At 38.3% G+C, this 20,833-nt stretch overlaps 2 protein-coding genes across 2 annotated transcripts in view; one reads left to right on the top strand and one right to left on the bottom strand.

Annotated features, from left to right (window-relative positions):
• Positions 1 to 1,072: 1,072 nt before the first annotated feature.
• On the bottom strand, positions 1,073 to 17,539 carry ciao2a (cytosolic iron-sulfur assembly component 2A). Its single transcript, XM_033634435.2, has 5 exons — positions 17,315 to 17,539; positions 14,968 to 15,132; positions 7,436 to 7,485; positions 2,955 to 3,000; positions 1,073 to 1,712 (listed from the first exon to the last, which is right to left on the bottom strand). Exons 1-5 carry the CDS (start codon positions 17,436 to 17,438, stop codon positions 1,612 to 1,614), a joined length of 486 nt encoding a protein of 161 aa, XP_033490326.1. The 5' UTR covers positions 17,439 to 17,539; the 3' UTR covers positions 1,073 to 1,611.
• A 1,873-nt stretch (positions 17,540 to 19,412) lies between these two features.
• The window catches only part of spg11 (SPG11 vesicle trafficking associated, spatacsin), a 49,555-nt gene continuing 48,134 nt past the window's right edge, over positions 19,413 to 20,833 (top strand). The window contains exon 1 of the mRNA XM_033635198.2: positions 19,413 to 19,766. Within this exon, the coding sequence (XP_033491089.1) occupies positions 19,558 to 19,766 (209 nt within the window). The 5' untranslated portion in view covers positions 19,413 to 19,557. The remainder of the gene's footprint in view (positions 19,767 to 20,833) is intronic.

Genomic DNA, 20,833 nt, shown 5'->3' with positions numbered 1-20,833 from the left:
GTACAGAAGTATGCGATTTGAAGCACACTGCTATGTGTGAATGACATGGAATCATTTGATCCAGTACAATAAAAACAAACATTTCTTAGTTTGGATGACTTTTTTTTTTTTTTGGTTATTTGTTGAAGAAAGTTAGACAGTATCAAAGTGGCACAATAATGAATTTTGAATTTGTCTCATCAAAGTGTCAGTTGATGGTAACAGAAAGACCTGCACACAAGAATAAAATTAATCTACGTGTAAGAAGTGCAGGTGCAGCACAGTTTGTTATCTAGTTAAATCACCTTCAGAGAAAAGATCACAATTCATGCTATATTATGCTTACTTTTCATCATCATTTCTAATCTCCTAATTCCTTATTTCTGCTTCTTGACTACTCCGATCCTCAAATCTCAGCCTTCAATCCATCCACCGCTCCTACTGCAAAATAAAAGGCAATGGTGCATTTGCTGTTTTAGCCCCAATCCTCTGGAACAATCTTCCCCAGTCGATCGGATTTACTGAATCTTTAGACTGTTTTAAGAGGCTGCTAAAAACACACCTTTATAGGGATTTCTGTGGATGATCGTCATGTCTTCATTTGTTTCCGCTTGTGCTGAGTTCTATATTGTAATTTATTCCTCCTTTATTTATTCATGCATTTATATCTTTTTGTGTGTGTGAAGTCCTTTGTAACTGCTGAATAAATAAAGCTTTACTTACCAACAAATGTGTTCAGGTGAATGAGAAAAGCCGTGATACAATGTATTGATGCACAATGTATGTGTTGAATTTAAAGGTCTAATGAAGACATGGATCAGTCAGCTCTGTGGTCCGACTCAGCTTTAACTGTCATTTATTCCTCTCAGGATCTTTAACTCAGCCCAGCAGCGCCCTCAACAGGTGAAGCCCTGTCATTACTACAGCTGAGCAGAGCTTTGATTCCTCCTTTGCATCTGTCTGTGAGGAGACATATGACATTTTAAATGTAATTATTACATTTGGTTAGCTGTAGAAAGCACAGTAGCTCTAGATCTAAATTTAACTGAAGACACATGTGACACATTCATTTGTTAATCACACACGACTCAAACGCAGTTGACAGTTTTTAATACCTGATTTTTTTTTTTTGTACATCACATCTTTTTATAAAAAATAATCACCTCTAAAATATTCAGACTCTCTACTCAGACTTGCATCTGACTGATTCGGGGGATGATTTCATTTACAAAAGGACAGGCTTCTTAAAACAGTCACCACAGGAAAAGATGAAAACCTTGGCCTACTTCCTCTGCAGCGTCTGATTCAGACGACAACAAAGACCTGCTGCTGTTCGCCGCCACGCCATCCAGCAGGGAATGATCAGAAAGTCAACACACAGCTGTGGCTTTATTCCAGCTCCCATCTTAGCTTTCATTCGCCGCTCTGTATTCACTCTGCTCACTGGAGACTCTCCAGAAATTCCTCCAAACACCAGCAAACTCCTGTGAGCCGACACGAGCCTCCGCCGTCAGGCAGACGCTCAGAAATCCTCTGTGGCAACAAACATCCTCACATACAACACACACATACACACACACACACGCACTGTGGCTCCAAGGTGTTTGTTTCAGATAGGTGGAGCCCCCTCCGTTAGTCGTCAGGCTCGGTGACACACTGCTCCACGATCTCCCTCAGGTTTGGATTCTCCATGGCGGCTGCTACTCGCTCCTTATCGTTGATCTGTTTGTTAACTGGAGACACAAACTTCACTGAGCCACTGAATAACAACGAGACAACACAAACACTTTGGAATGATGTCACAATACAAGAAATTCAGCAGCTGATACCAAGACCAGTGAAATTCCACGATTCTCCATACCCAATTTGATACCACAGTAAAAAACAAAACAATAAATCACATGTATTGACAATCATTTATTAAAGAATTTAAATTTATTTAGATTTTAATTATTAATCCCTGATGATCTGCCTTGAACACAAAGTACTTGTCAGTGTGGGTTTAAGATTTTGTGTGCTAGGAAATGTATATTAATGCGTGTCATCATCTTCCACGAGTTGTTGTTCTTCTGCTGCAATCCATTGTACTCGAAACTCGGAAGAAAACGCCCTCGGACATGGAAAAGCGCAGTGAAATGGTCATTCAAGACAGAATTCCAAGTTGGAAACTCGGGCAAGATTCGTGTTGCCCAAGAGTACCAACATGAAAGGCTGATTATTGCACCCTGAAAATCGCATACTGTTGCAACTCTTCTCAGAGGACAGTTCAGCCCCTTCAGCCACGGTGCCAAATGCAAGACGCCAGCAGAGAGCGCTGACAGCCAGCGAGGTAGTAACTCCAGAGGAGAGAAGCGAGGGAGCAAATGTGTCTTTCAGTTTTAAAACATCCATATTTTCTCACTACATTTCAGCATTTCTCACTCTCATGTGTGCATAAACTACAGGCTATACATTTCTTTTTAATATAGAAAAATTATTTGTTATCAGCATCAGTTGAAAAAATCCATATCGTTGCATCCCTACTTTTCAGTGTACTTCATTATCTTTAATGATCTCCTGACTTTGCCTCTGGAGCCATCATTGATCAGAGCTTCGATTTGTCCAGTACTGATCAAATACCTGCAGAGCTGATAACCCATCAGCCTCAGCTGGTGTTTGTGTTCAGAGCTAATAAGCAAATTTCAGCATGCAAACACGCTTATTGCTGAACTAACTCCCCGACAGTTCAATACAACACTACAGTAAACACAGTAATTTTCCTTTTAAATCATTTCAGTCGAGAAAATTAATCAAGTTCAACATTTTGCTCCTTCTAAGTGTTTCATTTCTAACGTTGACCTCTCGCTGACACTATCAGTGTGCAGGACACATTACATCGCCAATGACTCAGAGAATTGCCTCAGTGGGAGGTTGTTTAATCTAAAGAAGCCATTTGCTCTTTTAAATTAATAAATAAATAAATAAAGCAGACTTACTATCTTCCTCAGTGGAATGGGTTCCCTCTGAAATGTAAATTTCCAACTGAGAAGAGAGAGAAAAACTGGTGTTAAAGGCAGAGTTGCACGCTGTATGGTTTTTGTGTACACAGTAATTTAAATGTTATTTGGGGTGAAAGAGAAAAAGATTTGATTGAACATTACACAGTAACAGAGGAACGGGACTCTTGCAGCTCAGAGAACAACAAAGACAGTAATAATCTAAAACTGGTGGCAGTACAAGCTGCTCATAAGACAGAAGAAACAAAATATTACAACACAGCGTGTATTCAGGCAGTTTGGAGGGCTGTTTTTTCCAAAGATGAAAATCTTAATACTCCAACATACAGTGATATTTTAGACAACAGTGTTCTTCCAACTTTGTATCAACAGTTTGTGTTTGTCTCCTTCCTGTTTCAACATGACAGCTTCCCCTGGGCACAAAGCCAGCTCCATAAAGAAATGGTTCTCCCAGTCTCCCAGTGTGGAAAAATTTTACTGGTCTGCACAGACTCCTGACCTTAACCCCTCAAACACCCAGGCCTGATCCTTAGAGGCTGGAAAGCTCCGTAGAGCAACAAGCTTAGTGATTAAACATCACAGTCATTTGATATGTTGTTAAAGGGATACGTCACTCCCTACATGATCATTTGTATATCAATTACTCATCCCATGTTTAATTGAATTCATTAAGTAAACTTTGCTTGTCTCGCATGCCTTCATGGTAAATGAAGATTTCAAATACTGAGAAAATTCTTGATGAATTGAAGTCATGGGGGTCCGAGTTTCACAACAGCAAAGCTGTGTCAAAATATCTGTTTATAAACTCTAACACAACTTAGTGAAACCCAAGCCTCATTTATCCAGTCGTATGCTCAGTACTTCACAAACAAACAGACCTTTCTGACACAGAACTTAACTGAAAGCCAGACTCCATTGACAAAAACAGCAATTTTACCTTGCTGAACACAGGAGCTGCTGGTCTACCACTGTCTTGATCGGTTAGTTTATTTGTGTTATTTTGACTTTGGTGTTTTAAAGGGTTAGTTTGGATTCACCCACGTCACAAAATGACAAACAAAAAACAAACTGACCGAGGCAGTGGTAGACCAACAGCTCTCATGTTCAGGGAAGTAAAATTACTATTTTTGTCAATGGAGTCTGACTTCAACGCGAACATACCGTAAAGCTTCAAATAAATCTTAGTCCCCATTAAACGCCCAGTCCTTTTTCCTAGCCTGGTGTGGCTATACATTTTGACAAATAAAGGCCTGTCTCAATTGGATGCCTGGTCTGGTTGCCAAGCAACGTTCTTTGAATGTATAAAACTGGATTGTTGACCACCCACTTGAACTAACTTTAGTTAGCTGTTTAGATCTCACATGGAAATGGAAATGTTTAAACTTTTGTCAATTTAGAGATGCTACACATCATTAGCTCTGTTCATTTCATTTAACTAAAACCATGAGCGCCAGACCATAATTCATTCAAATTTACCGGCATGACTAAATTAGCGGTGACTCCTTTCCTCTGAGGCTGTCATAAAGTAAGAATATGTGTCTATTCCTCGATTACCCGGTTAGTAATTTATATTCCTTTAGTCTGTAAGGGTACCTGATCAAATCAGAAAAGGGTTTTTCATAAAAAAATAATCCAAGTTATGTATATTGTTTTAACAGGAAGTTGTGTTGTGTTGGTGTTACAGGTGCTATAAAACAAGTGTCACAACATAACACATAATTGATATGTTATTCAGAGCCTAATTTATATATAAATACATATATATCTTACTATATAATGACGAAAACTCTGTGTGTGTGTGTGTGTTCCACGTTTTTCTCCTCACTGACTTGGTCAATCCATGTGAAATTTGGCACAGTGGTAGAGGGTCATGGGAGGATGTGAATGAAGCAATATTACATCAATTGGCCAAAGGGGGGCGCTATAGCAACCAATTGAAATTGCAAACTTTGAATGGGCATATCTCATGCCCCGTATGTCGTAGAGACATGAAACTTTGCACAGAGATGCCTCTCCTCATGAGGAACAAATGTGCCTCAAGAACCCATAACTTCCGCTTATATAGATTTTCCGCCATTTTGGAATTTTTGGAAAAACACTTCAAATCGATCTCTTCCTAGGAAGTTTGAGCGATCTGCATGAAACTGGGTGAACATAATCTAGGGACCAATATCTAAAGTTCCCTCTTGGCAAAAGTTGGAAAACTTACTAAAACTGAGCTTCTATAAGGCAATGAATATTGCGGAGGGCGTGGCTCATCACATAAAGGTGTATAACATCTCAAGGGTTTCACCCATCACCACGCAACTTTGTAGGCATATGACCACACATAATCTGAGGGGACCCCTCCATTATTGACCCCATCAAACAAAATGGGGGGCGCTAGAGAGCTAATTTCTTATCTAGGCCTAACCGCCATATGGATTTTTACTAAACTTGGTAGATATGTAGAACAGGACGCCTCAAGGTGACTGGAGAAATTTAACTCTAATTGGCAACTGGGTGGCGCTATAACAACAGAAAAATGCTTCAAAATGGCTAAAATGCGACCGATCACTGTGGCTCCCCCTGTGGACCAATGTTTTTTGTTTTTTTTTTTCTTTTCTAATTTTTGGTATGACTAAGTCATGGTATGGTATGCTGTACTCAATGGGTATGGACTAGTATAAATTAATAAACAAGTAATATTCATACTGGTTCAAATTAACAATTAAAAAAGTATTGACCATCTTTGCTGAGCAACAGTTTTGTGTGAGAGGAATTAAAGGCCTGTCCCAGATATAAGCCTGTAGAGTGATTTAAGCAAACAATAGCGCTGGCTACTATTGATGTTTTACAGTAGATACGTTTCTCTCTCAGTTCAGTTCCCCATCAGAAAGGGCTGTCTGTTTGTGAAGTGTTCCTTTGAAATAAAACTATCCTGATTCATGGAGCTTGAATTTTTCTCCAGTCTGGCTTTGATTTTATGAAACTTTTTTTTCAGTATACCACTGGTACTTTTCCTGCCACAGGACTGCATCACGCTCATTTTGCCCTCTGAACTGAGCAGATGTTCCGCAGCTCCCTGATAAAAAACACTCCTCTAATCAAGAGGCGACTCATCTTGTTTTTAAAACTGCTTTCATGCTGCATAATAAAGCACACGGTTCTCCACCTGCCCTCACACACTGCTGTCTGTTTGATGGCTGTCCAAGAACTCCTCTCTCCATGAGTCTTGACCTCTGAAACTGGGCTGTGAATATAAACAACTAATTAACTGTGTTTTTTCTATGCTGATAGTGTTTGTCTGTTCAGGGTACTGCCCCTGTCTGTTGGTAAGAGTTGTACTTGTTGAATTGTTAATGAAATGACAGCTGTTTCTTCACTGAACAGAGCTCCGCAGGTCTCTTGAACCACCTATTTGCTATTTGTTTAGTCATTTTTGGGTTTGAAAGTTAGCGTTAAACTTCTGTTGTAGGAAGAAAAAGTTAATAGTAATATACTAATGTAATCATCCAGCTGGTAAATCCGCCTTATGAGCATGTGTAACCATGAACCAGAGAGTCGAATGGGTTCACGGAAGTGGTTAAGGTCATTTAAAATCTTTAGCGCCATTTGATGCAATTTGCTTCAAAAATCGTACTCCTTCTCAGTCAAATCTGGACTCAAAGACATGATAGAGATATTTTTAGATGCAGTGCAACCAGTTCAGACCAAAGATTCACGACAAGACGAGTTGAAACAGGCAACTACTTGCAATGCTCTGTTCTGCGATGCTCTGAAAACCTGCTGGTTCACACCAATGCAACTACATGAGACGGAGTATCATCTCTATATAACAACTCTCTGAACTTCTGCTCTGATTTTCAGCTTTCTGGGTTTATTTTGTGGCTGAATATAAATTGTAGCTTCTTAAAATATGAATGAGGCCAGTTCACATCACTGCACCTTGTCTCTGCTACGTTCTAAAACAGTTTCGTCTCGTCATGGATCATTGGTCTGAACTGGGCTTTACACTTTCCTAGGATGTCATTACTCATCATCATAAACATCCATGAATTGTCTTAGAAATGTTTGAAGAAAGGCGCTCCACATAACTTCAGAACTTACCTGAGAATCATAATATTTTTAGGTTTTCTTCAGCATCAGAGTAATCCAGTGATAGTTGTCTGTATATCTATGGATAAACTACAAACAGGAGCTGATAAAGACTTATTGTGCACACTTTTAAAGGTGACAATTTGCCATTTTTGACACTACACAGTATCAGAATTTGAAAACCCTGATTTAGAGAAATGGGGACACAGTTCCTGGAAACAGATTTTGCTGTTGAAAGTTCTAATGACCAAACTGCATTCCTCTACATTCTAGTAAAGTGGAGGCAGATAGCTCAATACCAAATAAAAACTGAGTTATCCACGTGGCGAGATGCCAACAGAGGTAAGAAGACAGAAAATGTTTTGGTCCCCTCTGGTACTCACCTTGTGTTTAAATGGCAAACATCTCTGCAGCTTCACTTGTAAGCACAGACCTGCACACACATAAACATTCACCAATCAGACACTGATCACACATGATGAACAGCAACATGTCAGCACTCAGGGAAAGTAACAGATTAGAGGAGAATGTGTCTACTGGAAAAAGATGTCGCTGCTGCTAAAAGAGAAAATAAACACATGAGCAAAAACAGGAAGTGGGATAAATCTAAACACACTGATCTGAATAATTAACTGGGATGATAGACTGTTTTCAGTCTCATTTCCGAACAGCATGGGAACGTGAATCCCAGCCTAGTGAACGTGAATTAAAATTTCCTCCATCTGAGATACTGTAGTTACAGTGTCATGGGGTTTTATGGACTTTTTTCTGAATCCATTTTTCCTCATTTTGCTTCATAATCATCTCCTTCAGTCAGTGATTCAGGGCAGAGTTGGGAGAGAAATTGATTCACAAAAAGACTCAAGATTCTTGTCCTCTACAATTTTGTGGAGCCACAAGGGCAGCGTTATTAATTTATTGTAGTTAACTTTTTCAGTTAAAGGAGCTTCATACTTTCACTCACTTTTCTATGCTCTTTATGTTTGGTCTGCCAGTTGTGTCTCTTATTGCAATTCAGTGGACTAAAAACATTGGTGAATGTTCTGGCACCAAGCACACTGGAAGACCGCTAGATTTATAGTCAAAGCAGTGGCTTAACATGTGTCCTGCTTTGGAAACCTACGGCGTAGAGTTTGAATTACAGTTTAGTGTTGGATTTCACCTGTTAATATCACCACGAGGGCTTCAACTAATGATCATTTTTATCATTGATTATTCTCCTTTTGAGTTGGTCTGGTGTAAAAATTGTCAAAGTGGTTTGGTATTAAGCCACAGACAGGACCAAGCAGTAAACCAAATTCTACCACAAGATTTCATACTTGACTCAGCAGCTGCTCTCGAGTGGAGGACGTCCATGAATGAGAGCGTAGCGACTCCCTTGACTTTTTTCCTGCAGTGTTTCCATGTTGCCTCGTCTGATTTTTGGCTCACCTCTTTCGTCGGCTGCAAATCCGAAATGTTGCCATATTGGTGCAGTTTTAGTTTCCTTTGAGATTGACTCTGCTGTGTCTCATCACTCCAAAAAACACACAAGCTTTTCGGTAAACAAACATATCAAGCACCATGTGCCTCTTTTGCCATTGTGCCTCAACTGAAATTTGATCTCACATGTTGTTTTATGATTTCACAGTTGCTGTTTGTGACGCATGTAAGGTAAAATGGATCATTTGTTAATTGTAACAAACAAACCAAAAAAAACCATGCAGTTCACTACATTATATTGTACAGTAATAAGAAATGGACTGCAGCAGTATGATATAAAACCTGTACATGACACCTGAATATTAAATATGTATATATAATGTATGAATGTCTGTAACATATGATTACTTTTTATTTTTACTTGTATTTACTTGACTTAGTCGTATCATGCTTTAATAATATTCCACACAGTAACTGTGTTTCCATTCTTTCATTCACTTTGTGATACAGAGCGACGGTTTGTCTACACTTACAGGAGTTTAATCCAAAGACATGTCTTCGTTCTAGCCTGTACATCTGTTTCTTTGTGCCTCTGACACATAAAATCACAGCATGACTATTCTCTTCCTTTGCTCCTGATCCCTGCTAAGATCTAAGTCAAAAACAGTCCAATAGCCTGACATCAGACTCAGTCATTTACGTTTGATGTTTCAAATAACCGCTATCAAACTCTATCATAGCTGCAAGAAGTCGGCTCCCAGTGGATCCAAAGATGGGTCAATGCAGCAGCAGCTATGTTAAAAAGCCTCTGCCAGCGGCTGCCCTCCTCAGCAAAGCTGCAGTGTGTCTGACTGAAGAAAAGCGCAGCAGAGAGCCAGCAGCTCCCTCCGGTCAGGAAATCATCCACTGCACAAGAAGCTTCCTTCCGGCGCACAGTTGGAGTCGGCAGAAGCCGAGATCACTTCAGGCGACCCGTCAATTATACCTCACCTGTTCATCTTGTTCAAAGCCACCGCCTGAGGGCAAATCTGTCACTTCATTCAGTCTCAAAATGAATGCTGTGCTGTGTACTGAATGGTAAGTATTTCCCTGAATACACTGCATGTGTCTGTGCTCTACGGTTCGGGCTGACGATAATTCAGTGTTGTGTTTTACAATATTTCCTTAACTACGTCATGATAAATGTCACGTGTCAACATGTTAGTTCATCTGTTCTCATGCTGAATCAATGATAAGTTCAATCTTATCTAAACCTGTCGCAGTGTGTAAGAATCTAAAATACTTATGCGCTCTATGGCAAAAAGTCTGTGAACAAGACAACCCTCTCCAGATATTATCTGTCTACATACTTTTGTTATGTGCCGATAGCCGTCGCCTGAGGCACTCTGTTTACAGGTTGTCCGTACGTACATAACGACAGCCTGAAAACGTAATGCCATCCATCTGCCCTATTCCTGTGAAAGCAGTATCTCGACTTGAGGGAATTACTTCAAATTTGGCACAAACGTCCATGTGGACTTAAAACTGAATTTGCTAGATTTTGGGGGTGATAGGTCAAAGGTCACTATGGGCTTGCATCTGTCTCATTCTTGTGAACCATCTCGTTTTGGTAAACACTGTTTCTCTAGAAGGCCTTGAGGTCATTTTTCAAATTTGGTACAAACATCCACTTGGTCTCATCAATGACCTGCTTACATTTTGGTACTCAAATGTCAAAAGTCACTATGGGCTTGCATCTGTCTCATTCTCGTGAACATGATACCTCAAAAACGCCTTAAGGTAATATTCTCAAATTTGGCACAAATGTCCATTTGAACAATGAACTGATTAGAATTTGATGGTCATAGGTCATAGGTCAAAAGTCAAGGTCACTGTGATACGCTTTGTCTCATTCTTGTTAACACAATATCTTAAAGGGAATTCCTTCAAATTTGGCACACTTGGACTCAACGATGAACTAATTCAGTTTTGGTGGTCAAAGGTCAGGGGTCAAGATCACTGTGACCCTGAGTCTGTCTCATTCTCATGAGCACAATATCTCAAGAATGCCTTGAGGGAATTTCCTTAAATTTGGCACAGATATTAACTCTAAGTCAAGGATGAAGTGATTAGAATTCAGTGGTCAAAGGTCACTGTGACCTCACAAAACATGTTTGGTCATCATTTTGTATCCAAAAGGTCAAAGGTCAACTTCACTGTGATGTCACAATGTTCTGCAAAAACACTTTTCTAGCCATCATTTCACGCTGTATCTCAGAGACAGAAGACATTTGGTCAGGTACTGAATTTGTAACTCTGATCTTAAACTGTGCTGATTGTATACTGTAGATCCTCTGTGCTGCTGGGTTGATGATGTGTGTGAAGCATCCATGTTTGCTTCTTTGCAGCAATATCCACATTTAATGTATTGTCTACAGTCATTGCTAGATACGAGTCTGGACACGCATGGATGTAAACTATCTAACTTGAGCGGTTTGCGGAGGCTTACAACCAAAAAGCAGTAACTCTTGGTCTCAGCGCTTTAGTTCCAACTACAGAAAATCTCAATCATCTACCCTACAGTGATATGTCAGACAACAGTGCTCCTCCAACTTTGTATCAACAGTTTGTGTTTGTCTCTTTCCTGTTTCAACGTGAAACAAAGCCAGCTCCATGAAGAAAATGATTTCCCAGTTTGGTGTGGAAGAACCTGACTGGTCTGCCCAGAGTCCTGACCTCAACCCACTCTACTTCCTGAGCCACAGCAGACCACACAGTGTTAGACCACACTAATAATGCTTTACCCAATCTTGCCTCCCTTTTCTATTCTCAATTTATCGGTCACTCTTCTGTCAACTATCAACACAGTGCTCTGAATGAAGTCCCAGTTAAAGTAACTGTGCAGTAACTCTGTCAATTTGAATTTGATAACAGTGAAACCCAAAGAGATGTTTTCATGCTGCGGTTACTAGTTTATTAATGGAGGCTTTTAATAACTCTGATAAGTATTATTCTTTCTAACCCAGTGGATGTTTGTGTTTATATACTTTAAATTGAAGCTAAGTTACTGCAGCTGAGCCTCTTCCGAAATTTGGCTGGAAGGACAAAACAAGCAACTTGACAACAATCACCTTATCTGCTGTTTTGGATTTGCACCCCACCATTAACTGGTTTATAGTTGTGACACTTACTGTTAACCTATTTACATTTCTGGCATTGTGTGCACTGGGTTTAGCACCATATGGATAATCTTTACTGTCTATTATTTTTTTTATATTTCTTTGCACTCTTTCCTACTTTGCGATGCAACTGCTGCACAACAGTTTCCCTCGTGATAAATAAAGTTTTCTTATCTTACTAGACTCTCAAAACTTGTGATGAGCATTTTGTTTTATTTTTCAAGGCAAGTCACTTTAAGTGATAACAACAACAAAACAAAGATTAAATTTAGCAGAAAGATTATAACGATAGTAAAAATACAGCGAGATGTCTTTTTTATCTAAACTGAAAGCTTTTTGGGGTCAAACTCAAAACAAACTTCATCCTCCAAACACATTGAACCTTTTTAAATTCAGTCCCAAAGTTTGCAAAGTCAACAAATACCAGGCTGAACTACGGGCGAGTTTGTTCACAAGTATACGCAACAATTAGGGGTGTGCCAGATCATCTCCTTCATGATACTTGCTGTATTTCCACTTGTTGACATATTGATGTCATACTGTTACCAGGGGCAACAACAAACATGGCTGAAAGCAAAATTATTACCAACTCCGCGGTGGATCCAGAAAGAGGGGCAGCTTCAGTAGTGTGGAATAAACTGTGGCGTCCTGAATGTTTTATGAACAGCCCCGGACTTCTCAGACTTTTTTAGCGACTTACCGCTCAGAGGGAACTCATTCAACGAGCCGCTGCAGCACAGCGTCTCTCCCTCTCCTCTCTTGCTGTGCGCACATGAGAGTCGGTGTCGTCAAGTGATTTTGTCAGGGCTGTTTCAAGACACTCTGGGGGCCCCAGGCAAGAGGCACCTTGGAGGCAACCAGCCACCCTCCTCCCCTGACAAGTTAAGAACAGTCCCTTCACAAGTAAAGAACAGTCCCTAAAGTGCGGTGAGGTTTGTGGACCGTTACCTGCCACAAAGAGAGAAATGTGAACGGCTCGTTTCTCCTCTGACACGCCACATACCTGTGTGCTGCCACGTGTGGTCGTTGTTGCAGTGTCTATAGGGGTTCCATTATATTGTCATTGATATGGACCAATGTCAGCTGTCTCTGGGGGCCCCCTTCCAGCTCGGGGCCCTAGAGAATTGCCTAGTTTGCCTGTCCGGTTGCGACGGCCCTGGATTTTGTCATAAACCTTTGGTAATGTAAACCTACATGACACTTGCAGCTCAACAATAAACTCCACATCTGTGACTGTGTGATAGTTGTGGTATCGTAACAGCCTGTCACAGGTTACAGTGTGATGATTAGAGGAGAAATGTCAGAGCATAAAAGTCCAGGTGGAAAAAAAACCAACTCAATCATTTAAGATTTTACTGAAAGAAGGAAATCACCTGTTGATTTATATATACACATCCCAGGGGACATTTTTTATATTTGGAGCTGTTTAAATGTGTAATTTGTGGTCGATTTTATTTAGTTGAACTATTAATATTGTAACAGAATCTGAATCTCACTCTGAGTTACTGTTGTTGTTCACAAACTAAAGAAATGAGAGATCATTTTTGTTTAGTTTTTACTGAATATTTGAAGCGAACTGTAAAACTAGATCACTTATTTTGTTGCAATTATATGTTCTTAAATGAATAATAAAATCCTTTACTAATTGTCAAGAATATCCTTATCACAAAAACATTGTGATGTTATTTCAGAGCCATATCGCCCACCCCTACAACATATCTTAAGTTTTGCTGTTTCATGTGCACTGTAGTGATAAGAAAAAGGTGTGTGGAAAAAGCAGGCAGAGAAAATATAAATTATACTGCGTGAAACTGTGGGGAAAATTTGCAGTTGTATTCTGTATGCAACACGTGCACCTGAACTGTCTCCAACCTGCTCATTCATGATTAAACTGTCTGGTACACACCTGAGTATAAACTGCGGGTGAAAATGTCAGTAATTAAAGAATCTCACTGCTGAGTGACAGGAAAATTAAGTGTGTTACTCAACCTGGAGTCAGTGGTCTGCTTCAGTGCTGCCCACTTAATCACCTGTAGCTACCAAACAAAAGCCAGGTTCTACATTCATCCTCCAACCCGTCATTTAACAGGAAGATTGCTGGGAGAGAAAACTCTGCTTCAGTCAGTCAGGCTCTTATCTCTCTTTTTTTTGCATGCGTTTAAATTAGCGTTTTTCTCCCAAAGTAAATTGACTTTGCAGCTAACACAATGTAAACAACTGCAAACAGACAGATGAGAACATGAGAAACTGATCTGAATACATGAATACAAAGATGTATTATATATGCACAGAAATGATTTCTTTCACGCATGATTACACAGGCTGCTTTACTCAAACAATTACAGCTCAGAGTCCAGCTCTGTAATCTTCGACATGAACACACTGATTCCTCTTATTCAGACTGAGAAGCTTGTTATTTCTGCGGCCGCCCCTGCTGCTGACAGATTAGACTGATCGCCAGCCGCCAACAGTAATGAGGCGAAGGGTCAAACTTTCAGTCGCATGTCCGGTTACACTGATGTGATAAAGACACATGGGCTCCTCTGCCTCGACTTCTCATTGAGGAAATGTTTTTTATAGAACTTGCAAAATTGGGTGTAGCAGTGCAGAAAATTAAACACCAAGGCAGTCATTCATGTCATTAAAAAAATGTGGTAATAAAAAATAATAAAATAACTAAGGACAGTTGGGAAGAAGATTTCGGGGCTACATTGTACATATTTCTTGCATTCTTTTTTAATATCTTTTTCATATTTTTATTGTAATGTTTCTACGTATTATTTATTTATGTCCCTGACTTAACTTTGCCTTTATTTTTAATTCCTCTTCCTCCTCCCTCTGTTTATATAATGCACCCAACACCAAGGCATAATCTGTGTAAGTGAAAACTGACATTACTTTGGTTGTGGTTTTAATACTCTTAATGTTTTGTTTGACGTATTACACTGCAGAAAGGCAAATTATGATTCTTAATACTATTATACTCGTTTGGTCTCAGCTAGTTTGAGATTATATTTCAAGAGAAAGAGTCACCGAACAGTGAAACTCCAAAAATACAACAAACAACCTTTTTGTTTCTTTATTTTCTGAACTTTGTTGGAACCAATCATCTGACATTGTTTACCCTCTCTACACTGTCTACTGCTTTTTGTCTACTGCCCTGAATACTCAAAATAGAAACAGGTACGACATCCCTGCTGACATCTGGATGTGTGAAAGCCTTTTTTGAAATGTCACAAAAAATATATGATCAGCCTTTACAAGTTGAGATCATTCAGACCCTGGCTGCTTTTGTTCTGGTTCCCGTCCGTTGTGTTATCATGAGAGTGACTCACCGATCAGAGTGGCCAGAGAGCAGTGAGGGACGGTTGGAGAGAACTTGATAATGATGAGGTATTCGTCTTCTCCGAGCTCCTGGACCTCCACACATTTCTCCGTCACCACATCCAGCTCCTCCAAGGTGTTGGGCTTCTCCGGGTCACGGATCGATCGGATCACATCTGACAGAGGGCAGGAAACAAGAACTGGTGGTGTTTACTGGAACTAAGATTAAGATTAAAACTAAACGGAAAGTAACAAATGAGTGTTTAAAGGCCAAAACCATGAAGCCTGCAAGAAACCTTAACAAAATATAAAATAAAAATATATCTAAATTGAAACCATCTTTCTACTTTCATAATTTAATAATCCAAAATAAATCAAAAATGCATTGTGTAATGAAAGTTCACTTTTGTGGTTTCACTCTGCAAATGACCAAGATCGTTTCTGAAACAATCACAACTTAAATGATGAACTAATGGGAAGTAAAAGATAAAATAAAAATAAAAGTTTAGAATACTGTACAATTTATGGGGTGGAAATCATCAGCTGTTCTGCAATACGCTTAGGATTACGATAACAAAAATTGCAATATATTGTGATTCTTACCTTTAATTCACAAACTTACTCACAAAAAAAGGATAAAGAAAAAGTAGAATTCATAAGAAATAATGGAGATGTGAAATGGAACACTCTGATAAGCCACTGAACGCTTGATAACTGGGGCCCAGACATGAAGCAAATTATATTTCAAAATGTGTTTATGAACAGAGACAAAGACAGTGCAGATAATATACAGTCACATTTATAACCTACAGAACTCCTACAACCGACCAAAACTCTAGAGACTAAAGCAACATAATCCTAAATGATCCCGAAACATTTATTCCATCAGTCTAAACACTGGTTTGACAGTTTATAGCCTACAACATATATAGAAACACACTGCAGGTGGAAATAACAGTATAATGTAAATAGATATGAGTGGAACTGGTTTAGACGTCCTCAGCCTTTTAGGGTGTTCATGATTTAATATATTTTTGTAGTAATTGCTGCTTTTTGAAAACATTTTACACTACACTTGTCAATCTCAGTCAACACCTGTGGACTTCTGCAAACCACACGAAAGCTCGTACATTTAAGTTTGCGGTTTTCGTGCCCTTTATTTTAACAGAAAATTAAGGAGAAATCTTATCTGATAAAACAGATGGTATTATCGAATAAGTTTTTAGACTGTTCACCTCACTAAGTACATTTTAACCATAGTAACATGTATCTACCGGACTGAAAAATAAACAGATTTTATTATTGCAGTAGGGTACCAAAAGATTAATTTGCATTTGGTATATTAATCATTTCTACAATAGTGACACTTGTCATCCAAGTATCATTGTGATACCGTGCTGTATCTATTTTTCCCCGCCCCTCATGATTTTTGGACCAGACTGCTTTAGTGATGTCTGCGCTGTGGAGATATAAAGAGGCCCAGACCGTGGATATCTGTGGAGGCGATCTCTGTTTACTCCTGACAACAGGTGGTAAAAATTCCTCCGTCACACACGACATATAAACTCCAGCCCCTCTCCCACAGAGCACAACAGCAAAAGGGGACAGTGGTCTAAATATGTCAGGTGATAACGTCTGAACCAAATTCTGTGGAATTTTAATACTTAACATTACAAATGTACATTCAGCTTGGTTCCACATGTTACTGCTGTATTAACCCTGTTACACAGAGACAAAAACTACTTAACTACATCCTTGATACAGTTTGATAAAACAATACTGTTAGTACAGATGTGTTTCAGGGGTCTCCAGTAAAACACTGAATGGTTTGATGACAACATAGGAGAGTTTACAACAGTATGTCATGGGAAATCACTATTGCCTAATACTATTGCTTAATAAGGAAGACTCCCAGTTCAATACTGGTCAAACTATGTTCTGCTCTCTCCAACCACACCAAACCCAATCCAGAAATGTGGTGCCACTCACTTTAATCAGGCCACAGTCCTATCAGAAACCTATTTATGTGAACTCTGTTCCAGCACTAATCCAAAACAGTATATGTGTCATTTTATATGTCACTATAAACACACCCAGCTCCATTTAGACAATCATCTACTCCAGTTCTGCACCATCACTGCTCATGTTTTACTAACCTCACCAAAGTCCATTAAAAAAATCGTCTATTTAACTTTGCCTTCACTTAGGGCAACCTGCCATAACTAGCTAACTACTTCACAAACCTCTCTTACCACCACTTAATGATACAACTTCTCCAGTTTACCAAACTAACTCTAACGTTACACAGCAGTAACGTTACACATCAGTGACGCTGGGCCCGCTGGGAGCTCCACTCACCGTACACTTCTAACGCTTTCTCCTCCATCTTCTTCGTCCTCAGCTCATTCCTGTTGGCGGTAAGTCCAGTGAACTGTAAAACCTTCGTGGCAGTTAACGACACAAGGCTAAACACTATTTCCATTTTCTAGAAAACGCCATAATAAACAGGACCGACGGGACAGTGGTGACTTTGACAGGAAAACAGAGACGCTGCCGTTAACTGACAGCCACGCGCGACTTCAGCAGATCTTTAAATTATCCGGAAGTAAATATAAGGTTCACTCTGAATGTAAGATTGTATAGAGATCAACGGGTTGTGTTGCAGCCAATGAGTAAATTCGTTTGACTTCCGCTTCCTATATTTTGTAGTCAGGGAAAAGTAATCGATACATGACCAAACTGTGATTCTACTTCGCTAAATTGTCTGATGTATGTGATATTATAAAATGTGAATTAAATTAGTACTTTTTTAATTCAATTCAATTTAATTTATAAAGCCAAATATCACAAACAAAATTGGTGGAGGCTTAATTGTTTTTTCAACTTTTTTTTTCCTATAAATATAATTTGAAAATGTGTGGATGAGCACAAAAACACTTAAATTTGACTTATTTTTTGGTAGACCCTTAAAATAAAATATAATATATCAGATCTATTAACTACAAAAATATTTTTTATTAATTTGGCTGTTATATAAAATGATAAATTGTTTATAATTATATGTAAATAATAAATAAATGAATAAAACTGTTATATTTATTCTTATTGGAATAGACCTTTGGTGTAAGGGTGTGAATTTTTACTTTTATCCATCTATTGCGCCTCTCTTACTGAGTTATTGTTGTTGGTTGTTCATTTACAAAAAGTAATACAAGCATTTTATTGAGTTATTTAAAGAAAAAACATAATCCAAGATGTGTTTAATATAGAAATTGACATTTGATATCATTTTTTCATTAATATTTTTTTATTCAATAAAAAATATGTACAATTCAGAGGACAACATGCCAGACAAACCAATAAATACAATGATAAATAATTAATTTCAACACACTATGCTGTAGTTTTTCTTATTAAATTGTATTTTCTTACACCTCTGGTGTAAGGGTATGATCTTTTAAATTTCTTTCACTGTATTATTGTTGTTGGTTGTTCAGTTACAAAAAGTAATACAAACATTTTATTGAGTTATTCAAAGAAAAAAAAACATGATCTAACATGTGTTTAATATAGAAAATGACATTTGACATCATTTTTTTCCCAATAAATGTTTATTAAATGAAATTATGTACAATTCTGACAACAAAACACTAGACAAACAAACAAACAAACAAACAAACAAAAAAAGATAAATAAAATAATAAATACTTAGTTTTATCCCAATATTCTGTAGTTTTTCTTTAAAAAAGTCTGAGAACATAATGCCAGACAAACAAACAAACAAGCAAACTAATTAATTTACAAATAAATACAATTATACATCATTCATTTCAAACCAATACTCTGTATTATCATTATTATTATTATTATTATTTTAATATACCTCTGGTGTAAGGGCATGGATTTTTAATTAATATTTTTCCATGTATCTGTAACGACTCTTTTACTGTATTATTGTTGTTTAGGAACCAAAAGTAATACAAGCATTTTACTGAGTTATTTAAAGAAGAAAAAAAAACAAAACATGTAATCGAAGAGGAGTTTCATATAATAACTGACATCATTTTTTCGAAATACATCGTTATTGAATGAAATGTACAATTCTGAGAACAAAGTGCAAGACAAACAAAAAAAGAAATATAAATAGGCCTACAATAATGAATTACTAATTTAACAAACAAAGACATTAAAACAACATGGGATAACTAGATTATTGAATGGAAAACAAATGTAAAAGCTTTTTATTGCTTAATTTAAATATAAAATGTATGTATGTAATGCCAAAAACAAATGAATAATGATTATTTCCGCTTATTTAAAACATTTCCTCACAGTACACCAACATCGTCTTTCGATTAAGTGGACTTTTTAAAATCGTGTCTCTATTGGTCAGATTTGGTCAGCTGACAGCAGACAGGACATGTGACCACCCAGACTCACCTGCTGTTTACATGACAGGAAGAAATGTCCCAAACTCTCCCGTCACCGTCGTTTTATTCGCAGTTTTGAGGCGTTTAACTGGTTAAACTTTCAGACATGTCTCCTTAACGAACACCTGAACTCACCGCCTGTTTAATACGGTATCTATATAACGTGTGAAGATGTTGGAGGAGCGGCTGGAGGGTAACTCCATAGAGGTGTGTGTCATCCCGGAGAACCACCACTGTGGAGACGTAGCGGACATCCAGAAAGCTGAACTGGCCCCTGGAGGGTCCCTGCTGGGATGTCTGGGGGTCCAGGGCCGGCTGGTGGTCTGGGACCCGGCGGACACAGAGGCTTCTCCGGCCACAGTGAACGGTTGTTACACAGAGTGAGTCTGAATTCACTTCACCTTCCTGTGTGCAGAGTACAGGCTGTTCTCAGACAGACACAGACACATATACATATACATCGACCCAAAGACATATAAATTCATGAACATAAACAAAACATAAGAAATTATTTTCTAAATTTATAAAATTACTGAGTCACTTGCCTGATGATTACTGTGGGAATCACATCATGAAAATACTCTATTACAAGTAAAAGTGCTGCATTAAAAAGTAAAAGTACACATAGTTCAGTGAACTGTTCCATGGTGTCCTTCTTTCTGATGTTTTTGGATTACTATTACAGATGCATTCATGTGTATGTGTCATTTTACTGCTGTGGCTGTGTAAGGTTGTGCTCATTTTAACTCCTTTGTTTAGTGTTTGGTAGTTTAATCGACAGCAATGCATCATATTCTATAAGATCACCACTTGTTTGTAGCGAGCTGTCCTGTGTGAACCACTTATCTCTACAAAGTGGACAGTATGGCCTTAAAATAATATCACGATATTTCAGGGTATTTTTGAAATAATAATATCTTTGACAATATGACAAATTAGTACAAAATATTTTATAATTATTTAAGAACAACAAAAAGATATTCAGTAAAAACTAAACTAAAATAATTCCGCCTTCAGCCATGCTTGTTGTTGCCATGGGTAACAGTATGACATCAGTATGTCAACAAGTCGAAACATCGTGAGTATCAGGATATGAATTTTTCATATCATGTCACAAATCATGCCGGTATTATCGTGAACAAGATGATCAGGCACACCCCTAGTGACGATGCATTTTCCAGCCGATCCAAGAGGGTTTTTAAAGAGTTTATTTAGCGTCAGAAGGAGGAGAATTTTCTTAACACATAAAAGAACACTTTATCCTTCAGTTTGTCACTGGGCAGGAAGGGGATGAAAAACTCTCATCTGTAAAGTAAAGCAATCAAAAGTGTGGAGTAGCATAGAAGTATAAAGTTGCATTAGTACAAGTACCTGAAATGTGTACTTACAGTACTGACAGTACTTGAGTAAATGCAGTTAGGTATATTCCACCCCTGGTCATTCATCA

Source organism: Epinephelus lanceolatus, chromosome 5 (genome assembly GCF_041903045.1).
Source record: "Epinephelus lanceolatus isolate andai-2023 chromosome 5, ASM4190304v1, whole genome shotgun sequence".
Taxonomy (NCBI): domain Eukaryota; kingdom Metazoa; phylum Chordata; class Actinopteri; order Perciformes; family Serranidae; genus Epinephelus; species Epinephelus lanceolatus.
Note: the sequence above shows the minus strand (reverse complement) of the source record. Positions and strands in the feature narration are given on the sequence as shown.

Excerpts from the sequence above, each read along its gene's own strand:
- ciao2a (XM_033634435.2), bottom strand. The coding sequence starts at position 17,438 with ATGGAAATAGTGTTTAGCCTTGTGTCGTTAACTGCCACGAAGGTTTTA. Across the intron at positions 15,133-17,314 it reads GAAAGCGTTAGAAGTGTACG|ATGTGATCCGATCGATCCGT; the intron begins GTGAGTGGAGCT and ends GCCCTCTGTCAG. Across the intron at positions 7,486-14,967 it reads CTCTCTGGCCACTCTGATCG|GTCTGTGCTTACAAGTGAAG; the intron begins GTGAGTCACTCT and ends ATGTGTGTGCAG.